The following is a 22,933-nucleotide window of genomic DNA, read 5'->3' as shown; positions in this document are numbered from 1 at the left end:
CCCTTTCTGTGTCACTCTCTTCAGAGTGGTGGCTGAAGTCCCTGTACAGGCAAGAAGAGAAAGAGCCCTCACAAGGAAACCCCCTGAAACTTTACTTCTTAAATTTAGCCCTCAAGGAACATCGTTCATCTTGGAAAAGAAGTCACCTAAAAATGCCATATGTTTTAAAAAAGCAAGTACCAGGGAAAATAAGTCTAGTATAAAAAAAAATTCACAAATGATATTCAATACCAAAGAGCAATGCGATCAGACAGATTGTGTATGTGTGTATTTTTTTTTATTACCTCTAACCAAAGCTCTACTATGTAGAAGACTTTCCCCCCAGTAATATATTGTCATCTACCCAATGCACTTGAGGTCTGATAAATTCAAGAGGACTCACCGTATTTTTAAGGCTGTGAGAGCCCCAAGAGGGAGGCAAAAAGAATGGACAGTCATTTGAATCACTGAGTGACAGGCTGGGCCAGCTCCCTGTATACATTAATAAATTAGAATTTTAATTGTGTCTCTGACTGCAGGAGATGCCCCAGTACTTTAATATGTACCAACAATTGGCTATGTTATGGAATCTGCAATGTGGCCTGCGCTGCTGACCCCTGAAACACAATTCCCAGTCTGACTACGGAAACTGTTCGGTTTGATCCTTTCAACTTATTTGAATCCTGACAAATAAGCTCACAGCTGAAAGGTCAACACAGTCATATTTCACCCTCCAGAGCTGTTCTTAAGACATCTGCACAACAAAGCGCTTCTGATAGCACCTGACATGGGCCCTCCGTGGCACTGTACCTCATTAAAAACGTCCCCCGCATTCACACACATGAAAAGGCATACAGACCAGTGATGGTTTACCAAATTACTGTTTTCAGAAGGGTTAGTAAACAATCAGCACTGGCATTCAAGTTCTCCAACAAAGTGTCCACAAAGTGCCGGCCTTCCTCTGGGGAGTAAGAGCTACCCAGGTAGATACAGAACCAGAACTTTCTGCCCAAGGTCAGCTTGATCTTTGCAGGATAGTTTGGGAACTGGTATTGGTTCACCCTGACCTGTAAAAACTCAACACAAACTAGAATTCAGGTTGATTCTGTGATACAATTAATCGGCAATGAGCTATACCCATCACCTACTGCTAACAGATCCCAAAATGTCCTTAGAAGTTCATCTTCTGCTGCCCATGTCGGGGATGCTCACTCTCAGCTTGGACAGTAATTTGGCCACCTAGAACCTGCAACTGCTGACCATGAAGGTGAGCATGAAGATCCCGAGTCAAGTTTCCCTGCAATTTCTATTACAGTTTTCTACTCAAATCAGAAATCCAAATTAGAATTTTATGAACTCACTCCTTCTTCTACTCCATTAACTGCTTGCCCTCAATGTGCCTGCAATGAGAAGTGCCCGAGACAATCTTTTTGGTATCTTTACACAAAAACTGCTCACCATCTTTCATTAATGATTCAGAAACATCCCGAGAACATTCAATCAAGAACAGGCTGTATATCCTGCTCATTACTAGGCATAATATTAAAAACACCACGCTGTCTGCAGGCCCAGTATCACTTCCTGACTACTGACGCTGTGGGCTGCTAAATAAGTCTGTGCTGTGGGGGACTGTCCTGAGCTTTGGCAGCATCTCTGGCCTCTACCCACCAGATGTTAGCAGTACCCCGTCCCTCTAGCCATGACACCCCAACATGCCTCCAGACATTGTTCATTTTCCCCTAGCGGGTGGGCAACAGCACCTCCTGTTGGGAAACAAGCGCTGCACAAAAGCAAGGCATGAGAGGAGTATGCCTTTATCCCATTTCTAGATGCATCCAAAGGGTACTTCAAAAAGTTGGAGGGGAGTGGAATTAAAAGTTTATTTTGGTGCAAAAAAACTTCAAACCAATGCATAACTTTTCCAGAACATGCATTTTCCATGAATTTTTCAAGACTCCTTATATGCTTGGATTTCAAAATTTTTTATACCCAAATAAATGTATCATTTAAAAAAATTATGGTTGATTTGAGAAGCAGAGTGATATATGGACAAAGGAGACAGAGAGCTCCCATCTGCTGGTTCACTCCCCAAATGCCCACGACTGTCAGGGCTGGGCCAGGCCAAGGCCAGGAGCTGGGAACTCAATCAAGGTCTCCTATGCAGGAGGCATAGATGCAACTACTTGAGCCATCACTACTACCTCCCACAGTCTGCACTTGCAGGTGGTTGGAGTCGAGAGCTAGAGCCGGGACTTGAACCCAGGCACTCCAATATGGGATGCAGGCATTTTAGCCAGAATCTTAATTTCTAAGCTTACATGTCCATCTCAAACTGATGTTTTAATTCTGTTTCTGTGAACTTTTGAAGTGCCCTCGTGCTTAAGTACTATGACCTCTCCCCTTCATTGCAAGTACCTACTAAGCAATCCAAATCAGAGACGCCTCATCCACCCCATCACACACTCATCACAACTTCTTACTCCCAACAGCAAGCCTTTTGGTCAAATGGACATTTCCCCCCCCAAAAAAGTCCAACTGGTAATAAATGAAAAACGCATCTCTTCCACAAGATCTTCTTACATGACTTGAAATTCTCAGCACAATCCGCTTTGGAATTGCTTATCAGCCATCTCAAAGGATATAAGGTCAATTTGTTTTTAAGAAAAGAATTATCACCTGAAGAGCTGGTTGTTTGTCATTCCTCTTGGGAGATTTTAATCCACTAACTTGCTGCTGCTGTTGCTGCTGTAGGAGGAGCTGTCTTGCCACCTGAAGAGCCTTGGAGGAAAATGGAAGAAAACAACCGCATTACTACACGGGTTTGGGGCCCTGCTCACAAAAAGGACTCCAGGAAATGCACTTGATGGCAGGGTCCTGACAGTTCTATTTCCAGGCAAAATGAAACAGCAGCACACAAAACAGCCCACCAGTCTAAGAACGCTTTCCAGAATTTGCTTATGTGTCCCTTGCTTTGACCACCGTCATCCAAAGTTTCTTAGCATACCAATCCATCTCATAAGATACCTCTCTACCCCTAAAATCTTCCATCAAACTTCAATGTATGAATGATTGGGGCTTGGAGGAAGGGTTACAAAGACAGAAGCTAAGCAGACAATAAATGGCCCATTTCCAAGGCCTCTTCACCTTCCCCCCAATTTTCTTAGGGGAAGGTGGGAAATCAAGTCATCCACATGGATCTAAACGAAGGGAAGAGGTAGGAGGTGACCACAGCAAACGCATGGCACTGTGGAAAGGGTTATTCAAAAGGATCAGCAAATCAGCACGTACCTAAGGATGGCCTTGAATTACAGAAGAGAAAAACTCAGTAACTCTGACTTCCTAGCATCTTCATGGATGCATTATGCACATGTGAACAAACTGGGTGTTTCTAACACAAACTCACTTTTAAGTTTATAATATGGGATGATTTCTTATTTAAAGGTAGAAATGAGGGAGGTAGTTATGAATTGGGAATAAAGCAAACTAAAACAGGAGAGTCTCTCAAAGTGCTGGACGTATATGACTGATCAATTTATTCTAAAAGGCTGAGAAAGAGAACTGTCATTAATAAACACTCATGAGGATATTCACTGTCAAGAAATTAATAAAAGGGGCTGGCGTTGTGGCACAGCAGGTTAAAGTTGCTGCTTGTAACACCAGCATCCCACACTGGAGTGCCAATTTGAGTCCCACTTGCTCCTCCCTGTTCATGCACCTGGAAAGCCAGTGAATGATTCAAGTACTTGGGTTCCTGCTGCTCATATAGGAGACCCAGATGGGGTTCCAGGCTCTTGGCATCAGCCTGGCACAGCCCCATCAGTTGTGGCTATCTGGGGAGTGAATCGGGGGATGGAAGACTTTCTGTGTCTTCTCCTGTCACTCTGTAAGTCTTCTTTTTTGTTGTTTTTCCAAAAATTAAGAGCAGTTTGATGATGTGACCAGCCCTCTGGATGGTACAAGACAATCTTTTCCCAGGCCACCTTGGAGCACCATAGGAAAGACAGCAACAGAAGAATAACCATAAGTAGCTCTACACCCATATGTCAGCTTGAAGAAAATACAGAAGATGGACCCTCATCTATGTTACTCTCTTAAAGTTACGGGTTACTTCTCTTGAGGGGAGAACGTTACGACAGCTGGGTAGACATTAGTCTGTGTTACAGGAGCCAAAGAAAATGGGACCTTTTGTGTGGTTGAATGAGAGAATAAATGTGGAAGCAAACCAGCATTTTCATATCAAAAGTCAGGTTCATTGTTTGCTAACCTAGTTGGGTGGGTCCCAGCCCTCTCCCTGGGGTCAGCTTGGCAGAACCTTAACTGCCATGCACCAAGGGGGCTGTGATGAAGTTCTGGAAGGAATTTTAGGAATTCCACACCCAGGAAACCCATCTATACAGAGAGATATCCCAGACAGGGAAGAGGGAGGAAAAACAAAGGGCCCATACCCAGATCCACAGAAACTCCAGCCCGAATGCAAGACTGGGCTCCTGGATCTTCTCTGAGATGCCCACCTGGTTTATCAGGTGTATTTCTTTTCATTGAACTTGAGTATTTAAAAGGAAAAAAAAATAAGAATAGGAGTAATGACTAGGTATACCTTCCTTACAGAGAGCAGTAGGAGGAGCCACAGAAAAAAAGTTTGCAGACAGTGTGCCAGAGAATCACAGGAGAAACTAGATTTACTTAGCCATCACTGCTCCCTCCCAAGGTCTGCACTAGCAAGAAGCTGGCATCAGGAGCAGAGATGAAAATGAACCCAGGTACTCTGACAGGGGATGCAGGTATCTCAATTGCTAGGCTAAATCCAAGTTCCAAGTTAGTCTCTTGAGTCAATGAAGCTGAGAACCAAGAAGGCACATATGGAAGTGATGGCAAGAATGTTCATTAAATAATATTCTTAAGAGTTTAGAGACAATATAAGATTCCCTTGGAGATCACATCGCTAGTAATTTCTACGTGGTGACTATTTGTGCCTCACAGGCACAGTCTACATAGATGTTGTCACTACATCCAGAGGACCTGGTGATACTGTCCTAGGAAGCAAGCATCAAATGCTTAGGATGGCAGTGGTGTGCTCCCCAAAGATGAAGAGAGTTTTCATTAATGGAAGAAGACACATACAAGAAGCTACAGTGGCACAGGTAGAGTAGCCGAAAGGGAAGATGGCCTGGAGGGGAGTGGGGTGTGGGGGAGTCCTTTGCCTTGAATTCCTGAGAAAGGGAAAACCAAGTCAGGAGGTGGCTTGGTGTTCATGAGCTGCTGCCCAGCAATGTTGGCCCTGTAAGAGTAGTACTTCCAGGAGAAGCTCACTACCCAGGTTCATAACCATACTACGATTAACAAAGAATATGTTTAAGACTCCTTGTAAGGGTGAGTAGTGGCTCCGTGTCTAAGAGGTGCAAAGGAAGGCAGAGAAACGGAGGCGCAGAGAAGTGGGTGACAAAGACAAGATCTTGGGGGAGTGGAAGCACCTGTGCCGCCTCCCTCTGGTTGGCCAGCACCCCGTCTGTCCCTGGGAGGCCTTCTGCCCACTGAACTCCCCACCACCAGACTTTCAGATGTGATGCACAGGCTAGCTCGTCTGGGAAGGCAGAGACAGAGTCGAGAAAGCCTCCCTAGAACAGCTAGGAGAAAAAGAGGCTGTCTGAGAGGGGCATCTGGAAGCCAAGATGCCTGGGAGAGTTGCCGGAGACTCCAGCCGGCTGTCTCCGTGGTGGAGTACCATCACTGGACGCCGGGTTTCCTGGTCTCCCTGACGACGCTCAGTACATGCGTAGGCGGAACAGTGGGCAGAGTGAAGATTTCATTTATATCATCTAAGAAAAATAGTCCCTTTGCAAGGTGCCTGCGGGAGCACAAGCCTCTCCTCCTACTACGTATGTTCCCTTAGCTGCTTCACATGGAGGTTGCACGGAGTTTTAGTGTAGGAAAAGGAACTGTTATGCATGTTAAGTGCTGCCACCAGAGTTCCCGGGGTACCAGACTGATCGGCACAGAAGGATCTGGCTGCTGGCTGGGAAGGCAGACGGAGGAACTGCAGGTGACAGTGACAAGAGACTGCAGGGAGAAAAATGGTGAGCAAGATGAGAAAGGTCCCCCACATTTCACACCAAAATAGAGCAAGCCAAGAAAAAGTAATGATGATGCCACATAATTTACTGTCTTCTTCACTAAATATACGGAGAACTGGCTTTTTTTTTTTTTTTTTTTTTTTTTTTTTAAGATTTATTTACCGGGGCTGGTGCTGTGATGTGAAGTAAAGCTGCGTCTGCAACGCCAGCATCCCATATGGACACCAGTTCGAGTCCTGGATGCTCTACTTCTGATCCAGCTCCCTAATAGCTTGGTAAAAGCAGTGGAAGATGGCCCAAGTGCTTGGGTCCATGCCAACCATGTGAGAGACCCAAAAGAAACTCCTGGCTCCTCGCTTTTGTCTGGCCCATCTCTGGCCTTTGCAGCCATCTGGGGAACGAACCAGTGGATGGAAGATATCTCTGTGTCTCTCACTCTCTGTGACCCTGTCTTTCAAAAAAGATAAATACATTTTTGAAAGGCAGGGTTACAGAGAGAGAGGGAGGGGGAGAGAGAGGGAGATCTTCCATCTGCTGTTTCACTACCCAAGTTACGAGCCTGGAACTCTATGGGTGGCAGGGACCCAATCACTTGGATCATCTTTTGCTGCTTTCCAAGGCCCATTAGTAGGAAGCTGGATCAGAAGTGGAAACAGCCGAGACTTGAACTGGCTCCCATCGGGATGCCGGCATTGCAGATGGCAGTTTAACCAGTTGTGCCGCAACGTGGGACCCTAGTGCTCAATGTTTTAAAAAAAGAAATACAATCAATTCCTCATTTTCAGCAAAAGGGAAGACGTGAGGCATCTTTAAGAAAAGCATTGACATGCACGCAACTGCTCGCATGCTCTCACACATGTACAGAAGCAAAAGCAAGGAGAGAACTCACGCGTAGGTGTTCAACCCATGGTTACTGCGCTGGCTCTATTCAGAGGTGATACATTTCTTTCTTTTCTTTTTTTTTTTTATTTTATTTATTTATTTATTTATTGACAGGCAGAATGGATAATGAGAGAGAGAGATACAGAGAGAAAGGTCTTCCTTTGCCGTTGGTTCACCCTCCAATGGCTGCCGTGGCCGGCACGCTGCGGCCGGCACTTCGCGTTGATCTGAAGCCAGGAGCCAGGTGCTTCTCCTGGTCTCCCATGCGGGTGCAGGGCCCAAGCACCTGGGCCATCCTCCACTGCACTCTCGGGCCACAGCAGAGAGCTGGCCTGGAAGAGCGGCAACCGGGACAGAATCTGGCGCCCCGACCGGGACTAGAACCCGGTGTGCCGGCGCCGCAAGGTGGAGGATTAGCCTAGTGAGCCGCGGCGCTGGCCTAGAGGTGATACATTTCACAGTGAGCTGCTGGAATCCCTGGACTTACTTGATCTGCAGGGTGGGAGCTGGGGGCGTCACTTGTGTGTGCAGCATCTTGTTCAGAGTGTGCATGGGGTACATAAACTTACATAATCACATGAGTTCTACCTCCTTTCTCAGTAGTTCTAGCCACAGCCCACCAAAGAGGACAATGAGATAGTGGCAGAGGAAGAAAAGGCAGAGGGACTTGTGTGAACACAGAGGGGACATTAGTCAACCTCCCAGAGAGAAAACAACACATGATGCAGATAGTCAAATTGGCTGCCAAGTTCCAGCCAAGCAAATGAATCCTAACGGGTAAAATAACTTCAAATAGTTGGGAAGAAGAAGCATTAATGCAAAGGAGAATTCACTTAGATATGAACTGTTATGGATTCTCCCACAATTCCCTGGCGTTTAGCAGGAATATGTTAACACAGTTAAATAAAAGTATTACCTCCCCAAAATAAAAGTAAATAAACATAAATTTTAAAATCACCTTAGGGTTCAGCAAGAGTTTAAAAGCCCAATTTATTAGAACGTATGACATGCTTTGAAATCCACCGGTGAAGGGATTTTCTTTTCAAATTTTCCATGATACTGATATAAATCCTGGTGCTACGGTCCGGATGTGGTTTGTCTCTAAAGCATCATGGTCGATTTTTGGTCATCAGTGTGGCCAAGTTAAGAGGTGGTGGGTCCTTGAGGAGGCAGGACTCAGCGGCAGGCCTTGGGGTTGCTTCCTTGGCAGGGATTAAGGTGGCTCTCAGGTAGCCCTGGGTCAATTCTTGTGAGGCGGCCCCTACCCAGTCTCTGACATCCTATCCCACCATGTGCTCTCTTTCCCTTTCTTTCTTTTTTCTTTCTTTCTTTTCATTTTTCTTTTTCTTTTTTTTTCTTTTTTTTGGACAGGCAGAGTGGACAGTGAGAGAGAGAGACAGAGAGAAAGGTCTTCCTTTGCCGTTGGTTTACCCTCCAATGGCCACTGCGGCCGGCGCACTGCACTGATCTGAAGCCAGGAGCCAGGTGCTTCTCCTGGTCTCCCATGCGGGTACAGGGCCCAAGGACTTGGGCCACAGCAGAGAGCTGGACTGGAAGAGGAACAACCGGGACAGAATCTCGCCCCAGACTGGGACTAGAACCCGGTGTGCCGGCGCCGCAGGCGGAGGATTAGCCTAGTGAGCCGCGGTGCAGGCCCTCTTTCCCTTTCACAATAGCATCTCAGTCACAGCTACAGAGAACTTAGGATGTACAGCACATAAAACCAGACCTTCTGTACGGAGGATAATCAGGTGTGCAGATCTGTGTGGACAATGCGGGTGGGGAGGTGGAGGAAGCAGGAGATGGTGGGGAGGGTGACAGAGAGAGGAAGCAGGGGAGGGAATGAATCAATGGAAGGTTTTCTAAAGAAGTAAGGAGCAACTCTGACTCAAGTTGCAGACCAACAGCTAATGTAAATAACTTAAAAGGCCCCATCCCATCTCTGGAGACCTTTTACTCTTGGTGGCGGTTCCTGGGCTGGGTTGAGTCAACACTTCCTTTATAACAGATGTGACAATTGCCTGGCACTGGATAACTCGGCGCTGTATTTGAGTGCTAGGCTTGGGTTACAATCATGACGGAGTTCGAGGATGTCACAGAGCGGAGACGACTGATAAGGCCAGGCACTTGGAGCCCGGCTGCACACACTCACGTTTATTTTCCTTCAACAAGCTAAAATAAATGGCTCTGTGAGCTACCAGAGGCTCACAGGGGCGGTAGCAGGCACCACTTCCCTCCGAGGACTGCCTGGATCCATCTCTGTCCTGGATACAGCCTATGGGCTCGGTAGGTCCTGGTTCACATACAGCTCTGGACATTCAGTGAGACTGGTGCTTGGTTGCTGGTTTGGCAGGCCACGTTTGTTTGCTAGCTGGGCGCTTGGGACACCCCCTGTACTCTGCTGGCTCGAGATTACCTCACTCGCATCAGTTCCTACTTCTCGTTCCTACTAAATAGGTGCCATCTGTTTTTATAAATTATGTTTTACATAAGCATGTTGACAACTTCTGCGCTATTTACATCTCAAGTTCATAGCAGGTGCTTGTATTTTAGGGGCTAGGTACTCCTATATTTAGCATGTTTATCAAGGTAGCCGATGCTCAAGAACATGTTTACCAAGCCTGAGGAAGCATCAACAAGTTTACATAAAATATGGTTTGAGCAAGCATACATACTTATGTAGAGCAAGCTGGCAAAGAAGGAACCTTTCACAAAACTTTCTGTGTGACATACATAGAGACAGGAGACAGGCAAGGACTCCTGGGTCATGGGCTGGCAGATGATAGACTGTGGACTAAATTAATTAGTCCATCAACTGTTTTGTTCAGCTTATATAAGAATGGTTTTTACTTATTTAAAAGATTTGGGGGGAGGAGGCGGTGGCGCTGTGGTGCAGTAGACTAAGCCTCTGTCTGCAGCGCTGGCATCCTATGTAGGTGCTGATTTGTGCCCAGGCTATTCCTCCTCTGATCCACCTCTCTGCGATGGCCTGGGAAAGCAGTAGAAGACAGCGTAAGTGCTTGGGCCCCTGCACCTGCATGGGAGACCCAGAAGCAGCTCCTGGCCGCTGGCTTTGGATCAGCCCAGCTCCAGCTGTTGTGGCCATTTGCAGAATGAACCAGCAGATGGAAGACCTTTCTGTCTGTCTCTCCCTCTCTCTGTCTGTAGCTCTGCCTCTCCAATAAGTAAAATCTTTGAAAAAAAAAAAAAAGTAGGGGGAAAAATAGAAGAGTACTTACTGACACATGAAAAGTATATGGAATTCATATTTCGGTATTCACAATTTTGACTGGAGGAGTCAGGCTCATTCGCTTACATGTGGTTTAGCGCAGCTGCTTTGCTACATAATGGAGTCAAGTCCTTTTCAGCAGAGCCCGAATGGCCCTTGGAAGCCTACAATATTGCCTATGTGGCTCATTACAGGAAGTTTTCCAAATCCTGCCTTAGGCTGCTATGTGTATGCTAAGATTCCTAAAGATTCCACAGGACAGAATTTTATATAAACACATCTTACAATCATTTTCTCAAAATAATTGTGAGGTTCAGCTAAGAAGCAAAGATGTGATTAACGAGTTGCTCTTAAAGTTCAAACTCAACTTGAGTTTTCTTTTTTTGTAGAACAAACTGGGCTATGAAACAAAACGCATCCATGTGCTCCTCTATCTGAAGCCATTTAAAACTTGTTGCTAACTTTAAATACCTATTTCTTCCCATGGGTCATTTGTAGCAGTTCAGATCAGCACGAGCTGTGGGGCTGAGCGCCCTCGGAATAAAGGCGGCTGCGCCCTACTGGTCAGGGGAGAGAGCTGGTTATTTCCTGTCTGCCCTGAGAAGTTGTCCCATTTCCCGCTTCAAAGGCTGGTCTGAGTCAGCCACCCTTCCTCTAATTTCTTCTCCTAGACTCTCCCCACCCCTCAAGATCAAACCTGTTTCTCAGATAATTTCATGGGCTAATCAACAGTCACTGTGCATATGGGGGTGGGAGGAAAAGCTAGTTAAAAAAAAAAAAAAGCCGCATGGGAAGCTTAGAAGGAAAGCTGTCATGTTCTCGCCTTTCTTTCGCATTTCGGGCAGACACTTGCAGTCCGTCTAGAGGGCCTTTCTCCCGAGACTAATTTGCTCTCTCGTTTCACCCTCAGCAACCAACTCCCATCTAACAGGAGTGCTCAACCTTTAACACAGTCTGACCAGCGCTCTGTGGCAAGACTCAGCACTGAGGGCGCAGGGAGCACCCAGCACCTCCTTGCTTCAGACACAGCCATCAGTGCAGTTGGGATGGAAGGAAGGCAAAAAGGACGCCACTGGCTTGCAGGACTAGATGGGTTCATACAGAATTACCAGCAGTCCAACGCAGCAGGCGCTGGACTCACCGGCTTTTGCCAACAACAGGATAGTTTACACATCCAGTGCTTAGGTTATCGCAGGACAATGGAAAAGCAGGCTGGTCTCATAGAAGGATTATGGCGATTGTGGAAGTCTTAGATGGCCAAGGAAAGATTCTGATTGTGTAAACAGTTCTAAGTGAAAACCAAAAATACTTTCCCCATCAAGGTAGAGGGGTAACAAGAATTCATCAGACAGCCTCTAACTAAGCCCTTGTACTAGTCACTGGTGAGCGTCCTTTATGAGCCTGCAAATAAGGGTGTGGCCTCTGAGCGTTCACAGGTAGTCAATTCACCTGACTCAGCTCCTAAAGGCAGGTGGGGCAGACAGCAGAGCCTCAGATGAATCAGGAGATTGAGTATGAATCAGAGGCCTTGAAGGCAATGGTTCTGTGCGGCATCATCCATCCTCAGAGTTCAGACAGTGGGAGAAAGTATCCTGGTATGCGTGAGCTAACAGTAGGGGGCGTTCTGGGCGCTGTCCTACCATGCGCCACCATCCCAGCAGATGAATTGAGGAGATAATCTCAAGACGGACATGGTGAAAAACCGGAGCAGACAGAGCATTCCAACAGCGTGTGTTCAAGTTCAAATTCAAAGGCACAGGAAATGGCAAAGTCAAAGTTCCCTGTAGCTATGGTTATCCTAGACTGCAGACAGAGATCCGGTCATGAAGTCATAAACAGTGGCAGAGATGAGCCATGCCAAAGCATCCTCTCTAGGCCCTGCTTTATCATCCTTCCTCAACCTACACTTCTTTCTAGAGCTGCTCCTGCAGTTAGCTCTCTCCTGTCATCACTCAGAGGAGTTTACATTCTTTAAAGCATGGCTGGTGAAACTGACTACAGAAGTTCTGTGCCTTGTTTTTACTTTAGCATGTAACAGGTACTACGAAGACATGAGTACAGGGAAACTGGAAGTTGTGTTTTGTTGTTTGTTTACTAAATGTTGGCAACTTGCTTATATGTACAGTATATTTTGTGAAGGAGGAAAAGATGCCAAAAATAATACTCATTTTTCCCCCTTTTTCCTTTATAGGGTTGAGATGAAGGAGAACGGGATTGTGCCACAGGGCTCTAGCTCCACACCATGAATTCCCAGCATCAGCAGTGCTAAGTCTACCCAGGTAGCCCCAGGTCTACCCAAGTGCACAGGTGGGGACAGAGAGATCAGAGTACTCTAGACAGGAGGTGGCATTCTGCCGGGAGCCCAACCCCCACGGGAATCCTAGAAAGCAGAACCAGGGCATCAAACTCTATATTCTCCTGCAATGAGGAGTGACCTTTTTTATTTGGAAGGCACCTAGAGGCTACTTCCTGCCAAAGAAGGTAAATGTAACAATTCTCATGGGCTCCAAGGAGTAAAAAAAAAAAAAAAAAAAAAAAAAAAAAAAAAAGGGTATCTATGATCCTCCTGTGAAATTGGCTGAAGCAGGTTCAATGGCTACAGCCAGAACCTCTACTTGCAGTGTCATGGCGGGAGAACAGCTTGCAGCCTCACCCTCCACTCCTGTGACCACACAGCCCTAGAACCTCCTTTCTGGAGCCAGTGCCCTGTGCTGAGTCATCACCACCGAGTCTCCGGCACCGCACCTTGTAGTCTTTTTTGAGGGATTCCATCCCAGCCCTGCCCAAGCCTGAGCCTGTGGAGTTCATGGAGGTTGACAAGATCAAAGCCTAGGGGGCTATGTCCCTGGGCGACATCAGTACGGTGGCAATCAAGTAAAGCCCAAGTCAAGCTTATTAGAAACCGTCTGGGATGTTAAGTTGGAGGTGGCATCAAATTCTTGCTTCTTCTTGCTTCAGACAAGACTGTGTTTATGAACAAAGAAACAAACAGGCCCGCTCCCTCTCTAAGTTTGCAAAACAGAAAAGTACAGGGGTCAAAGATAAAGGTAAATTAATCAAAGGGATCTTGCAATTCCTTGCTTAGCTCACTGTTTCTACAATTGCCTTTTATGAGGGTGCAGCCCTGCAACTCTCATTATGAATAATGCAGATTCACATCTTTTTGTACCTCAGAGTGAGACTTGCTAATTTTAAAGCCTGTGGAAGAATCTTGACTAAATGATGCTCAAAATAATGGAGGATTTTCCACGATTTTCCTAGAAGCACTAAACCTTGATCCTGCTCAAATGAAAATGGCGCTGTGTCCCTTTCACTCTTGTAATATAAGTCACACATACTCAGGATGTCCTGAGAGGCAATTAACACCTATGAGTGCTGCGCTTCCCAAATACCTTCCTTCTCTTGGCGGAATTCTGAGCAAAGCAGCAAGCAGCGAAAATGACTTAGAGGCGACATTCCAACAGAGAAGACAAAAGAGGGGGAAAGGCACCGAGAGGATTTTTAAAAAGCTTCTAACAAGATCAGTCATCAAAAACGTGGGGACGACTCACACTTGGCCTTAATTTGCCAGACAAGGGGAGAGGAAAAGTCCTAGAATTCTCTAGCCATGCGCACTTAGGAAAGCAGCTATTCTGAATAGCCAAGATTATACCTGAGCCTGTTGGTTCACACCTCAAATGTGCACACACCGGCCAGGGCTGGCCCAGGATTAGGCCCACATGGGATACAGCATCAGGGAAGCTGGAATTGGGAGCTGAGTTAGGACTTGAATCCAGGCACCCAGATATGGGTTGTGGGCTTCCCACCTGGTGTCTTAACTGCCGCTCCAAATGCCAGTCCCCCAGATTGAAACATCTGATAAAAACATTTGTCTTAATAGCAAGAACCTAAAAACAGAAGATCAGAAGGTTTTAGCACATGTATTGAAGTTAGTAAGTCTTTTCAGGTTCACATATGATTCTTTTCTTATTGAAAATTGCTTTCTTCGATTTTAAATTCAATTAAACATTGTTGTTTTCTGTGTGGAAGCAAAAGATTCTCATACAGACACACAATTTTTAATGTCATTATAATTTTAGTAGCTATACAGGGGGAAATAATAGAAACAGAAATCTCTTGTGCAATTCGGGACATGCTCAAGCTGACTTACCTCAAACAGTAGAGTTAGAAACATACCAGGGGATTTGAATTCAATCCCATCAAGGTGGCATGTACCAATGCCATCTCACTAGTCCCAGTGATCAATTTCTGTTCACAATTGATCGTAATGATAGGACTAAGAACCAAAGGGATCACATAAACAAGAATAGTGTCTGCAAATACTAGCTGATAGAATCAAAAAGGGAGAGAATGATCCAACATGGGAAGTGAGATACACAGCAGACCCATAGAATGGCAAATGTCCTAAACAGCACTCTGGCCTCAGAATCAGCCCTAAAGGCATGCGGATCTGGCTGAAATGCCCATGAGAGTATTTCAGGCATGGAAAGCCAAGACACTCTGGGGGGGGGGGGAACCTAAATGAAAGATCTCCACGAGTGAGATCCCAGTGGAAAGAATGGGTCATCAAAGAAGGAGGTACCTTTCTCTGAAGGGAGGAGAGAACTTCCACTTTGACCATGGCCTTGTCTAAAAATGATCAGAGTCAGTGAACGCAGGGGGCTTCCATAGCCTTGGCAACTCATGACAAGAGCCTAGGGTGATTACTGAGGCCATAAACAAGAGTGTCAATTTGTTAAGTCAACAACAGGAGTCACTGTGCACTTACTCCTCATGTAGGATCTTTGTCCTTAGTGTGCTGTACATTGAGATCTAATGCTATAACTAGTACTCAAACAGTATTTTTCACTTTATGTTTCTGTGTGGGAGCAAACTGTTGAAATCTTTACTTAACGTATGCTAAACTGATCTTCTGTATATAAAGAGAATCGAAAATGAATCTTGATGTGAATGGAAGGGGAGAGGGAGTGGATAAGGGGAGGGTTTCGGGTTGGAGGGACGTTATGGGGGGGAAGCCATTGTAATCAATATTCTGTACTTTGGAAATTTATATTCATTAAATAAAAGTTAAAAAAAAAAGAAACAGAAATCTCTTACCAAGTTTACCTATACCTCACACAAAAACATACCATCCTATCAAATCACCAATCATTTTCAAAATACTATGCAGAATTTTCAAGTTAATATGAAAATGCCTAATTAAGAAAAAACAAAGAAAGAAACAATGGGGCCGGTGTTGTGGCGCAGTGCATTAACCTCCACTCACGATGTCTACCCGGCATATTGGGGCCCTGGTTTGTGTTCCAGCTCCCTGCTCATGCACCTCGGAAGGCAGGAGATGATGGTTCAAGTGCTTGGGCCTCCGTCATCCATGTGGGAGACTGGAAGGCAGCTCCTGGCTCCTGGCTTTGGACAGACAGGCTGCTGTGGCCATTTGGGTACTGAATCAGTTAGTGGAAAATCTCTCTCTTTCCCTTTCTCCCCACAACCTGTTCCTTCCTGTCTCTCCCTCTCTCTCTGTCATACAATTCTTCAAATAAATAAATAAATAAATCTTTTTTTTCCCCCAAAAAATGAGGTGTGTCTTAGAGCCAGCGCTGTGGCTCAGTGGGCCTGCATTTCCGGCATCCCATATGGGCGCTGGTGAGACACAGCTGCTCCACACTTCCGATCCAGCTCTCTGCTATGGCCTGGGAAAGCAGTGGAAGATGGCCCAAGTCGTTGAGGCCCCTACACCCAAGTGGGAGACCCAGAAAAAGCTCCTGGCTCCTGGCTTCGGATTGGCGCAGTTCCAGCCATTGCGGCCAACTGGGGAGTGAACCATCGGATGGAAGACCTCTCTCTCGTTCTCCCTCTCTCTCTCTGCCTCTCCTCTCTTTGTGTAACTCTTTCAAATAAATAAATAAATCTTTAAAAAATGGGAAATGAAAATATTATACATGGATTTCAAGAATGTACCTTTAAAAAAAATGTATATCTAGAAACCCAGGGGCAAATACAACTTAAGAGTGTCCTGTATCTAAGAAGCTGATGCTGAAACACTGCACTGAGCTAGTCGGCTGCTGTGCACTTAATATTTTATTTCTTGTTCCCAACATCTCTAAGGGAGGGGAAAGTTTATAATTGCTGATTTGAAGTGCAAAAGTAGAGACTATGAGATTCAATGATCTATTCAAGGTCACAAGTCTAGTCAGTGGCTAGGACAGAAAAACAAAAACAAAGATTGCCTGCTGAGAACTTGACACTCACATTGTACCAAGGTCACTGATTAGAACAAAGATGGCCATGGGTAATCTTGAGAAATGGACGTGCAGTGCCCAGAGGCACAAATGCATGAATGACTGTGGTTCTGTTGCCTCCAGGAAGAAGGAGAAGGGACTTTCATGGCGCCACCCCTTCTGACTTTACCTCCCTTCTACCCCCAACAACAAACACTCGCTCTTTATCAACCACACCTTCCCATTCCCCAGACTCTCTGAGCCTCAGCCACATCTGTAGTTCTACTCTCCTTGTTCTCTGCCCACAATTACAGAAAAGCCAAGAAAATTGTAAATTCCACCTTTCCCTACACGCTCTGTTCACAATCCACCTCCTGATGTCCCCGGACCCAGGGGTCCAGGGCTGTTCCTGCATTCTGTAGTACCTGGCGTTTCCATCACTGCAATGTCAAACACCCAGCGGACAGTCAGGACAGAATGCACAGCTCAGCCACCTTGCTGCCCCTCACACCATCTCCACCTCCCTGGCTGTCTGGGTTCAGCTATCTTCACTTGGGGTGTTGATGCTGTCACCACCATCCCTTGCTTCTCCTCCTTCTTCAAGCCCCATCCAAGACAAGTGTCTTGTCCCCTGTCTAAGCTGGGCCAAGGGGAATTCGTTCCAAAAGGAATTTTTCAAAAAGCAAATAGTGGAAAAGCAGAGCAATGAGAAAATAGCACTTTTATTAAAATCGATTTTTATTTATTTGAAAGAGAGAAATGGAGAAAGAGAAGAAGAGAATGAGTGGAGAGAGCTCTCCCACCCACTGGTTCACAACCTCAATGACCACCTCAGCCAGGGAAGGGCCACACCAAAGCCAGGAACCTGGAACTCCATCCAGGTCTCCCATGTGGGTGGCAGGGGTCCAGGTACATGAGGCATCATTTGCCATATCCTAGTGTGTGCATCAGCAGGATGACTAATTGGAAGCAGAGCAGAGACTTGAACCCAGCCACCGGGACAAGTGAAGCAGTCAAGTGAACCACAGACCAAACACCTGCCCCCGATAGAATACTCTTCTGCCGTTTCACCCAAGTCCAACCATAGCTCAGGCGTCTACAGACCTGTGCTTCATGTACCACCTTCTCACCCTAAGTCAGCTCCAAACCTCATCACTCACCTGTCATTGCTTTCACTTCCAGGAGCATTTCTGGACCCTGTTTTGAACCCACTGAAGACTCTCACGCTTTGCTATAGTTACTTTTGTTTGTGTGTTCTGGTGGTGGTAGTGACGTGTTAAATCACTATGCTATTTAAGCTGCTTTGGCCCCTAGTCATTGGAGCAAAGGAAAACTATTTTTAAAGCTATGATTTTTGGAGTGTTTATTGCCAATTACTAAACAGTACAGACAACGATCTCATTTAATTTCCTTAACTCTTTGAGCCATTGTTATGCCCAGTTAGCAGATAAGAAAACTAAGTGGGGCCAGCACTGTGGCATAACAGGTAAAGCCGCAGCCTGCAGTGCCGGTATCCCATATGGGCGCCAGTTCGAGTCCTGGCTGCTCCACTTCCGATCCAGCTCTCTGCTATGGCCTGGGAAAGCAGTGGAGGATGGCCCAAGTCCTTGGGCCCTTGTACCCACATGGGAGACCCGGAGGAGGTTCCTGGTTCTTGGCTTTGTATTGGCGCAGCTCCGGCCATTGCAGCCAACTGGGGAGTGAACCAGTGGATGGAAGACCCCTCTCTAGCTTACTCTCTGCCTCTCCTTCTCTCTCTGTGTAACTCTGCCTTTTAAATAAATAAATAAATATTTTAAAAAATAAAGAAAATTAAGGACCACAGGGAGGCAAAGATAATGAGAGATATGCATGAGAAGTCCTTAGCACAGTACCTGGATCAAGTAACTGTTTACTACATGGAAACAACGACTGTAATATAAACAATTTATAAGGGAATCGCTTAGTTGGTGGAAAGCAAAGATTCCTTCTTCCAAGTCATCACAAACCATTGGTTATCCTCTATAAAATCAGAGAACCATCTCAGCATCCTCTGTTGGGCACAAAGGAATCTGAGACACACGGCCATCATGGCACCAAAAGTAAACTAAGGCCAAGAGGGCCATGTGATTTACTTTTTGGTCTCATACGGGATTTGCAACTCGATTCCTGGCTCCTTCCACCAGCAAAGGCAACAAGCAAATATGTCAACGGCTGCTTCTGACACTCACTGAACCTCGACGCTTAGAACAATACGGCTGCCTAAGAAGCCAAAGAGTGAGGTGGGAGCAAGATTTGACACTCATGATGATGATGATGCTAACAAAGAGAGTAACCAACCTTGATCAAATGCCAACGCTGTATCTGGTTTGGTTCTAAACTGCTTTGTATAACACAAAGGTCATGTGATGTGTCCAGGGTCACACAGCCAAGGTCACAGAACCCTTCCCTGTACTTCAAGAAGGACATAAACAAACGTGTCTCCTCATCCACAAATCTGCGCATCTGGAATTCTACTTACACGGAACTAGAATTATTTGCTTGACATGATAGATCTTTAAAGAGAAACTTCGGTACATTTAGAAAAATATATTCAGTTAATCCGAGCCACATTCAAAGTTAACTTTGTAGTGAGAATCGTACAGACTTTGGCCTTCTGGTGGACAGGGAATACAGGAGGAGAAAAAGAACGTGATTGGTTTGGTCAAGGAAGCAGAAACATTTCCTTGACTGCGGGATTAAAAAAAAAAGAAAACTGCTCATCTGAGGCACAGTGGTGCTCAAAGGGTGACAATGATCTTTGGAACTTCCAGCGACCACAGTCTAGAATACGGTGGAACTTGAGACATGAAGGAATAAGGATTCTTTGGGAATTTGGGGGAATTACTGACCTCTAGAGAATCATAGCAATTCCAAAGAAGTACAAGTCTGCTTTAAAAAAAAAAAATACACACACAACAAAACTAACAACTTCCACAGAAGCAGCAGACATGGTGGTTAAAGGCCTACCAGTCACTGCGCCTGGACTGGATACCCAGCTCCACTGCTTGCCAGTTATGCAACCTCTATGCCTTAGCGTCTTCATTGATCACGATAGAAAGAAAGAACAGTACCTGTGCTACAATCAATGCCTGTGAAACACAGAAGCTGGAGCCCGACACCAGTAAGGACCTCTGAAGTCACTTTTAAACATGCTTTATAAATGATTATTGATTATGAAAGTAATGTTAGGGACAGGAGGCATGAAAAATACATAAGTGAATTAGAAAAGTAGCAAAAAAAAACCAAGTACATTGCCATCACCTACACCTGATACACTGTCAACAAATGCTGCAGCAAACTAGTTTTTTCTCTAGCAAAACTGGAATAATTATTTATGGTCTTTTGAAAATTACTTTTTAAAATGAGAAACGCATTTTGAATATAGATTTTCAAATCTAATTTCTATATTCACGTTCCAACAAACAGTACGAAGAATGAAATAACCCAAATGCTACCACCCTACTTTAGTGTCTTCTGGAATGATTTTTTTAGCACAAGACTCAGAACAGCAAATGCCACTTGACTCTTTAAAAAACTTGTTTATTTAAAAAAATGTATTTTTATTTATTTGAAAGCTAAAGAAAGAGAAGAGATATCTACCTTCAATTTGTTGGTTTACTCCCCAAATGCCTATAGCAGCTGGGATTGGGCCAAGCCAGGCCAGGCCAGGGTCACAGCCAGGCCAAAGCCAGGAGGCCAGAACTCCATTTTGGTCTTCCACATGGGTAGAAGTTGGGGAGCAAGGGCTCAACTACTTGAGGTGTCACCTGCTGCCTCCCATCCTCCAGGGATGTGTATTAGCAGGAGGCTGGAATCAGAAGCAGAGTCATGACTTGAACCCAGGCACTCCAATAAAAAATACAGGTGCCAAAAGTGGTGTGTTAAACACGGTGCCAAATGCCAGCCCCACTAGACTATCAACTTAGTGACTTCTGGACAGAGGCCCAAGACAAACTGGAACTGAAGATTGACACCTAACACCTAGGGCTAACACACTGACTCAATTCTTTTGCCCCCCCCCCCCCCAAGCGTACAACTATGGAACAACTTCTGACTTACTTGCACAGCCAATAAGTAGTATCTATTTCTACACAGAGAACAAACCGACAGGATTTTTGTGGAAGTTAAATCACCAACATCATACTGAGTCAAAGTGAAACAAAACAACAATCAGCGTTTTCAGCCCATCCTGCATCTTTTAAAAAATATATCCTAACTTTGAACCCAAACAGATTAAAACGAAGCATGATTAGTCTACATCACCTCCTCCCTCCCACCACCACCCGCATCAGGCACTGGCTGTATTTTCCAGTCCAGTGTCTTCATGGCAAAACACTTTCTCATGAGACTGCCTGTGGTCAGGCCTGATGATGTCACAGGAAAAGCACTTCTCGTAGCATCGAGATCATACCCCTGCCAGGGCCAGCCCAGGCAGTCAGCGCAGACACTCCCGGAAACTGTAAACTCTTTTCACAACAGGACCTTTTCCCACCTCAAAAGTGGGATAATCTTGCAGCCTACCTACGTCCCAAGGGCGTTCTGAGTATTAACGAGTTAACATTAGTCAGATGCTTTGATTTCTCGACAGACAAAGGGCTCTGTCTGCGTATAAAGTCTGATGATCCAACCCGACCGGCTCTTTGGAGAGCCACTCAAGATGACAAGAGAGGCGGCGGAAAGGCTACTGATTTCAGCGCTGTCCTCTCCGGGGCAGAGCTACCTCCCGGTTCCATGCAGGCAGCTCTGGTGGAAGCTGTATGCTTGGAGCGTGCACCGCACTGTTCCCTTATATAGTCAATGCAGAGGGAATCCTCTGTGTGCATATTTTCAATTCACATTCCAAAACGGTATAGGCAACGAGACAGATTTTCAGCTGTGATTTATAGAGCATGAGACGACGGGGCCAGGCACTGTGCTAGGATCACGCACACCACTTTCTCAGATGTGTGTAAGTGAGGAAGCCCCTACAGGAGAGCATGCTCCAGTTTCCAAAGAATGTGCCAGCGAGCTCACATATGTCAGCCACTGCCTGTGTATAAAGAAAGCCTACACCTGCACGCAAACCCCACCTGTGAATTAAAATCAAAAAAGGTAAATTTTCGTTTGCTCATTTAAAAACCCTATATTTCGATGTAGACTCAAGCTTTTCCCTTAGCCTTGGGAAGATATGAGATAATGGTGACCTTGAAGATCATGCAACGCCTCACACAGTATCAATGACGAGAAGGTGCTTTTTAGGCACACTGCCATACACGTGGTCTCTGCATCAAAGCACCTGCCTCAACTTTTGAGAGGGGAGCAAAACACTGGCTTCTAATCAGTCATGTTGTAGACTGGCCAATAGACATTTGGGTGTATTCTCCTTTAGTCGAGCTGTTCTTGTTTGGATCTAAAATCAGAATAAAGCCTTCAACAAAACCAATAGAGCTACTGATTTGTCCAATGGTATCACTGATTAAAGTGAGTGTACATGTGTGCACACACATGCACACACACACACACACTCCATAAACAGAACTACTGAGGCAAGCACAGCCAAGCAAAGTATCCAGACAAGCCCAACTACTGAACAACTAATCCTGGGAAATCCTGTCCCATAAAACCATGCACCGCAATAGATTCTCAGTATAAAAAGCCTGGCAAATTCTCAGAAGGCCAAAAATAAATAAATAAATGGAAAACCTCCTGAGCCTTAAGGGTTAACCCAATTGCTTGCTTCCCCCCTCCAACCACCACCACCAAAAAAAATAAAATAAAATAAAAAAAGACATATAATTTCCTTTCATCGTAAAACAATGCATTTATTATTTTCTGTGTATCTGTCAAAGGGCATGGCTTTCTGAGTGGAAAACAAAACAGACCTCGGTCACATGTTTATTTGCTTCAGCGACTCCCTTCCCTTCTGATAAATAATCAAACATGCCATCCAGAGAAAACAAAACCAGCGAGCTGGGAAAGTTGATGGTCATCAAATAGACAGAGATACCCAGAAAAGCTGCCCACTGTTCCCACACAGAGTGTTCAGCCCCCACACCTACACTAACCTCTGAGTATACGCCTAGAGTCACTCTTTCCATGTTCCCTGCGATTACTCCTACTGTTAAACAAATTGTCCTGAAGGCCGTCACAAACATTTTTTTTTTCCTTACAAAGTAGCACAACTTCTGAACATTAAAAATGTCATCCTAGCTAAAGTAATACACATACCAACTTAGTTGTTTATTTAAAGGTTTCTTCCATTAGTAGCTTGGACAATGATACAACATAACATTTCTCTCTCTGTTCTAGCAGATGCTGTTTTAGACACCAACATTTAAGGGTATTTAGTCTGGGGACTAACACACAAAGTTGAGAGTAACAAGAATTCTCTTAAGATCAAAAGAGTTCATTTTCCATTTCCTGTCTATTCCATGACCAGTATATAGTTAAAAAAAATTAGCACCTGGCTTTACTAACGACACTAATGTTGGGGGACCAAAGATGAGTTGGGGGAGTTTAAGGGGAGGGGAGGGAGGCCAGAGGGATGACTGCAG

At 45.3% G+C, this 22,933-nt stretch overlaps 1 protein-coding gene across 25 annotated transcripts in view; it reads right to left on the bottom strand.

The window, feature by feature from the left end:
• The window catches only part of FOXP1 (forkhead box P1), a 465,689-nt gene that overhangs the window by 154,322 nt on the left and 288,434 nt on the right, over nucleotides 1-22,933 (bottom strand). For 18 of the 25 annotated variants that reach the window (XM_070050577.2, XM_051852212.3, XM_089305428.1 and 15 more), the window contains one exon: nucleotides 2,656-2,757. The exons of the other annotated variants lie outside the window; for them this stretch is intronic. In XM_070050577.2, the coding sequence (XP_069906678.1) occupies nucleotides 2,656-2,757 (102 nt within the window). The remainder of the gene's footprint in view (nucleotides 1-2,655; nucleotides 2,758-22,933) is intronic. 25 annotated transcript variants of the gene reach the window in all.

Source organism: Oryctolagus cuniculus, chromosome 10, assembly GCF_051225735.1.
Source record: "Oryctolagus cuniculus isolate XC-2025 breed Fujian yellow rabbit chromosome 10, ASM5122573v1, whole genome shotgun sequence".
In the NCBI taxonomy this organism is placed as follows: domain Eukaryota; kingdom Metazoa; phylum Chordata; class Mammalia; order Lagomorpha; family Leporidae; genus Oryctolagus; species Oryctolagus cuniculus.
This window is presented reverse-complemented; position numbering and strand designations above follow the sequence as displayed.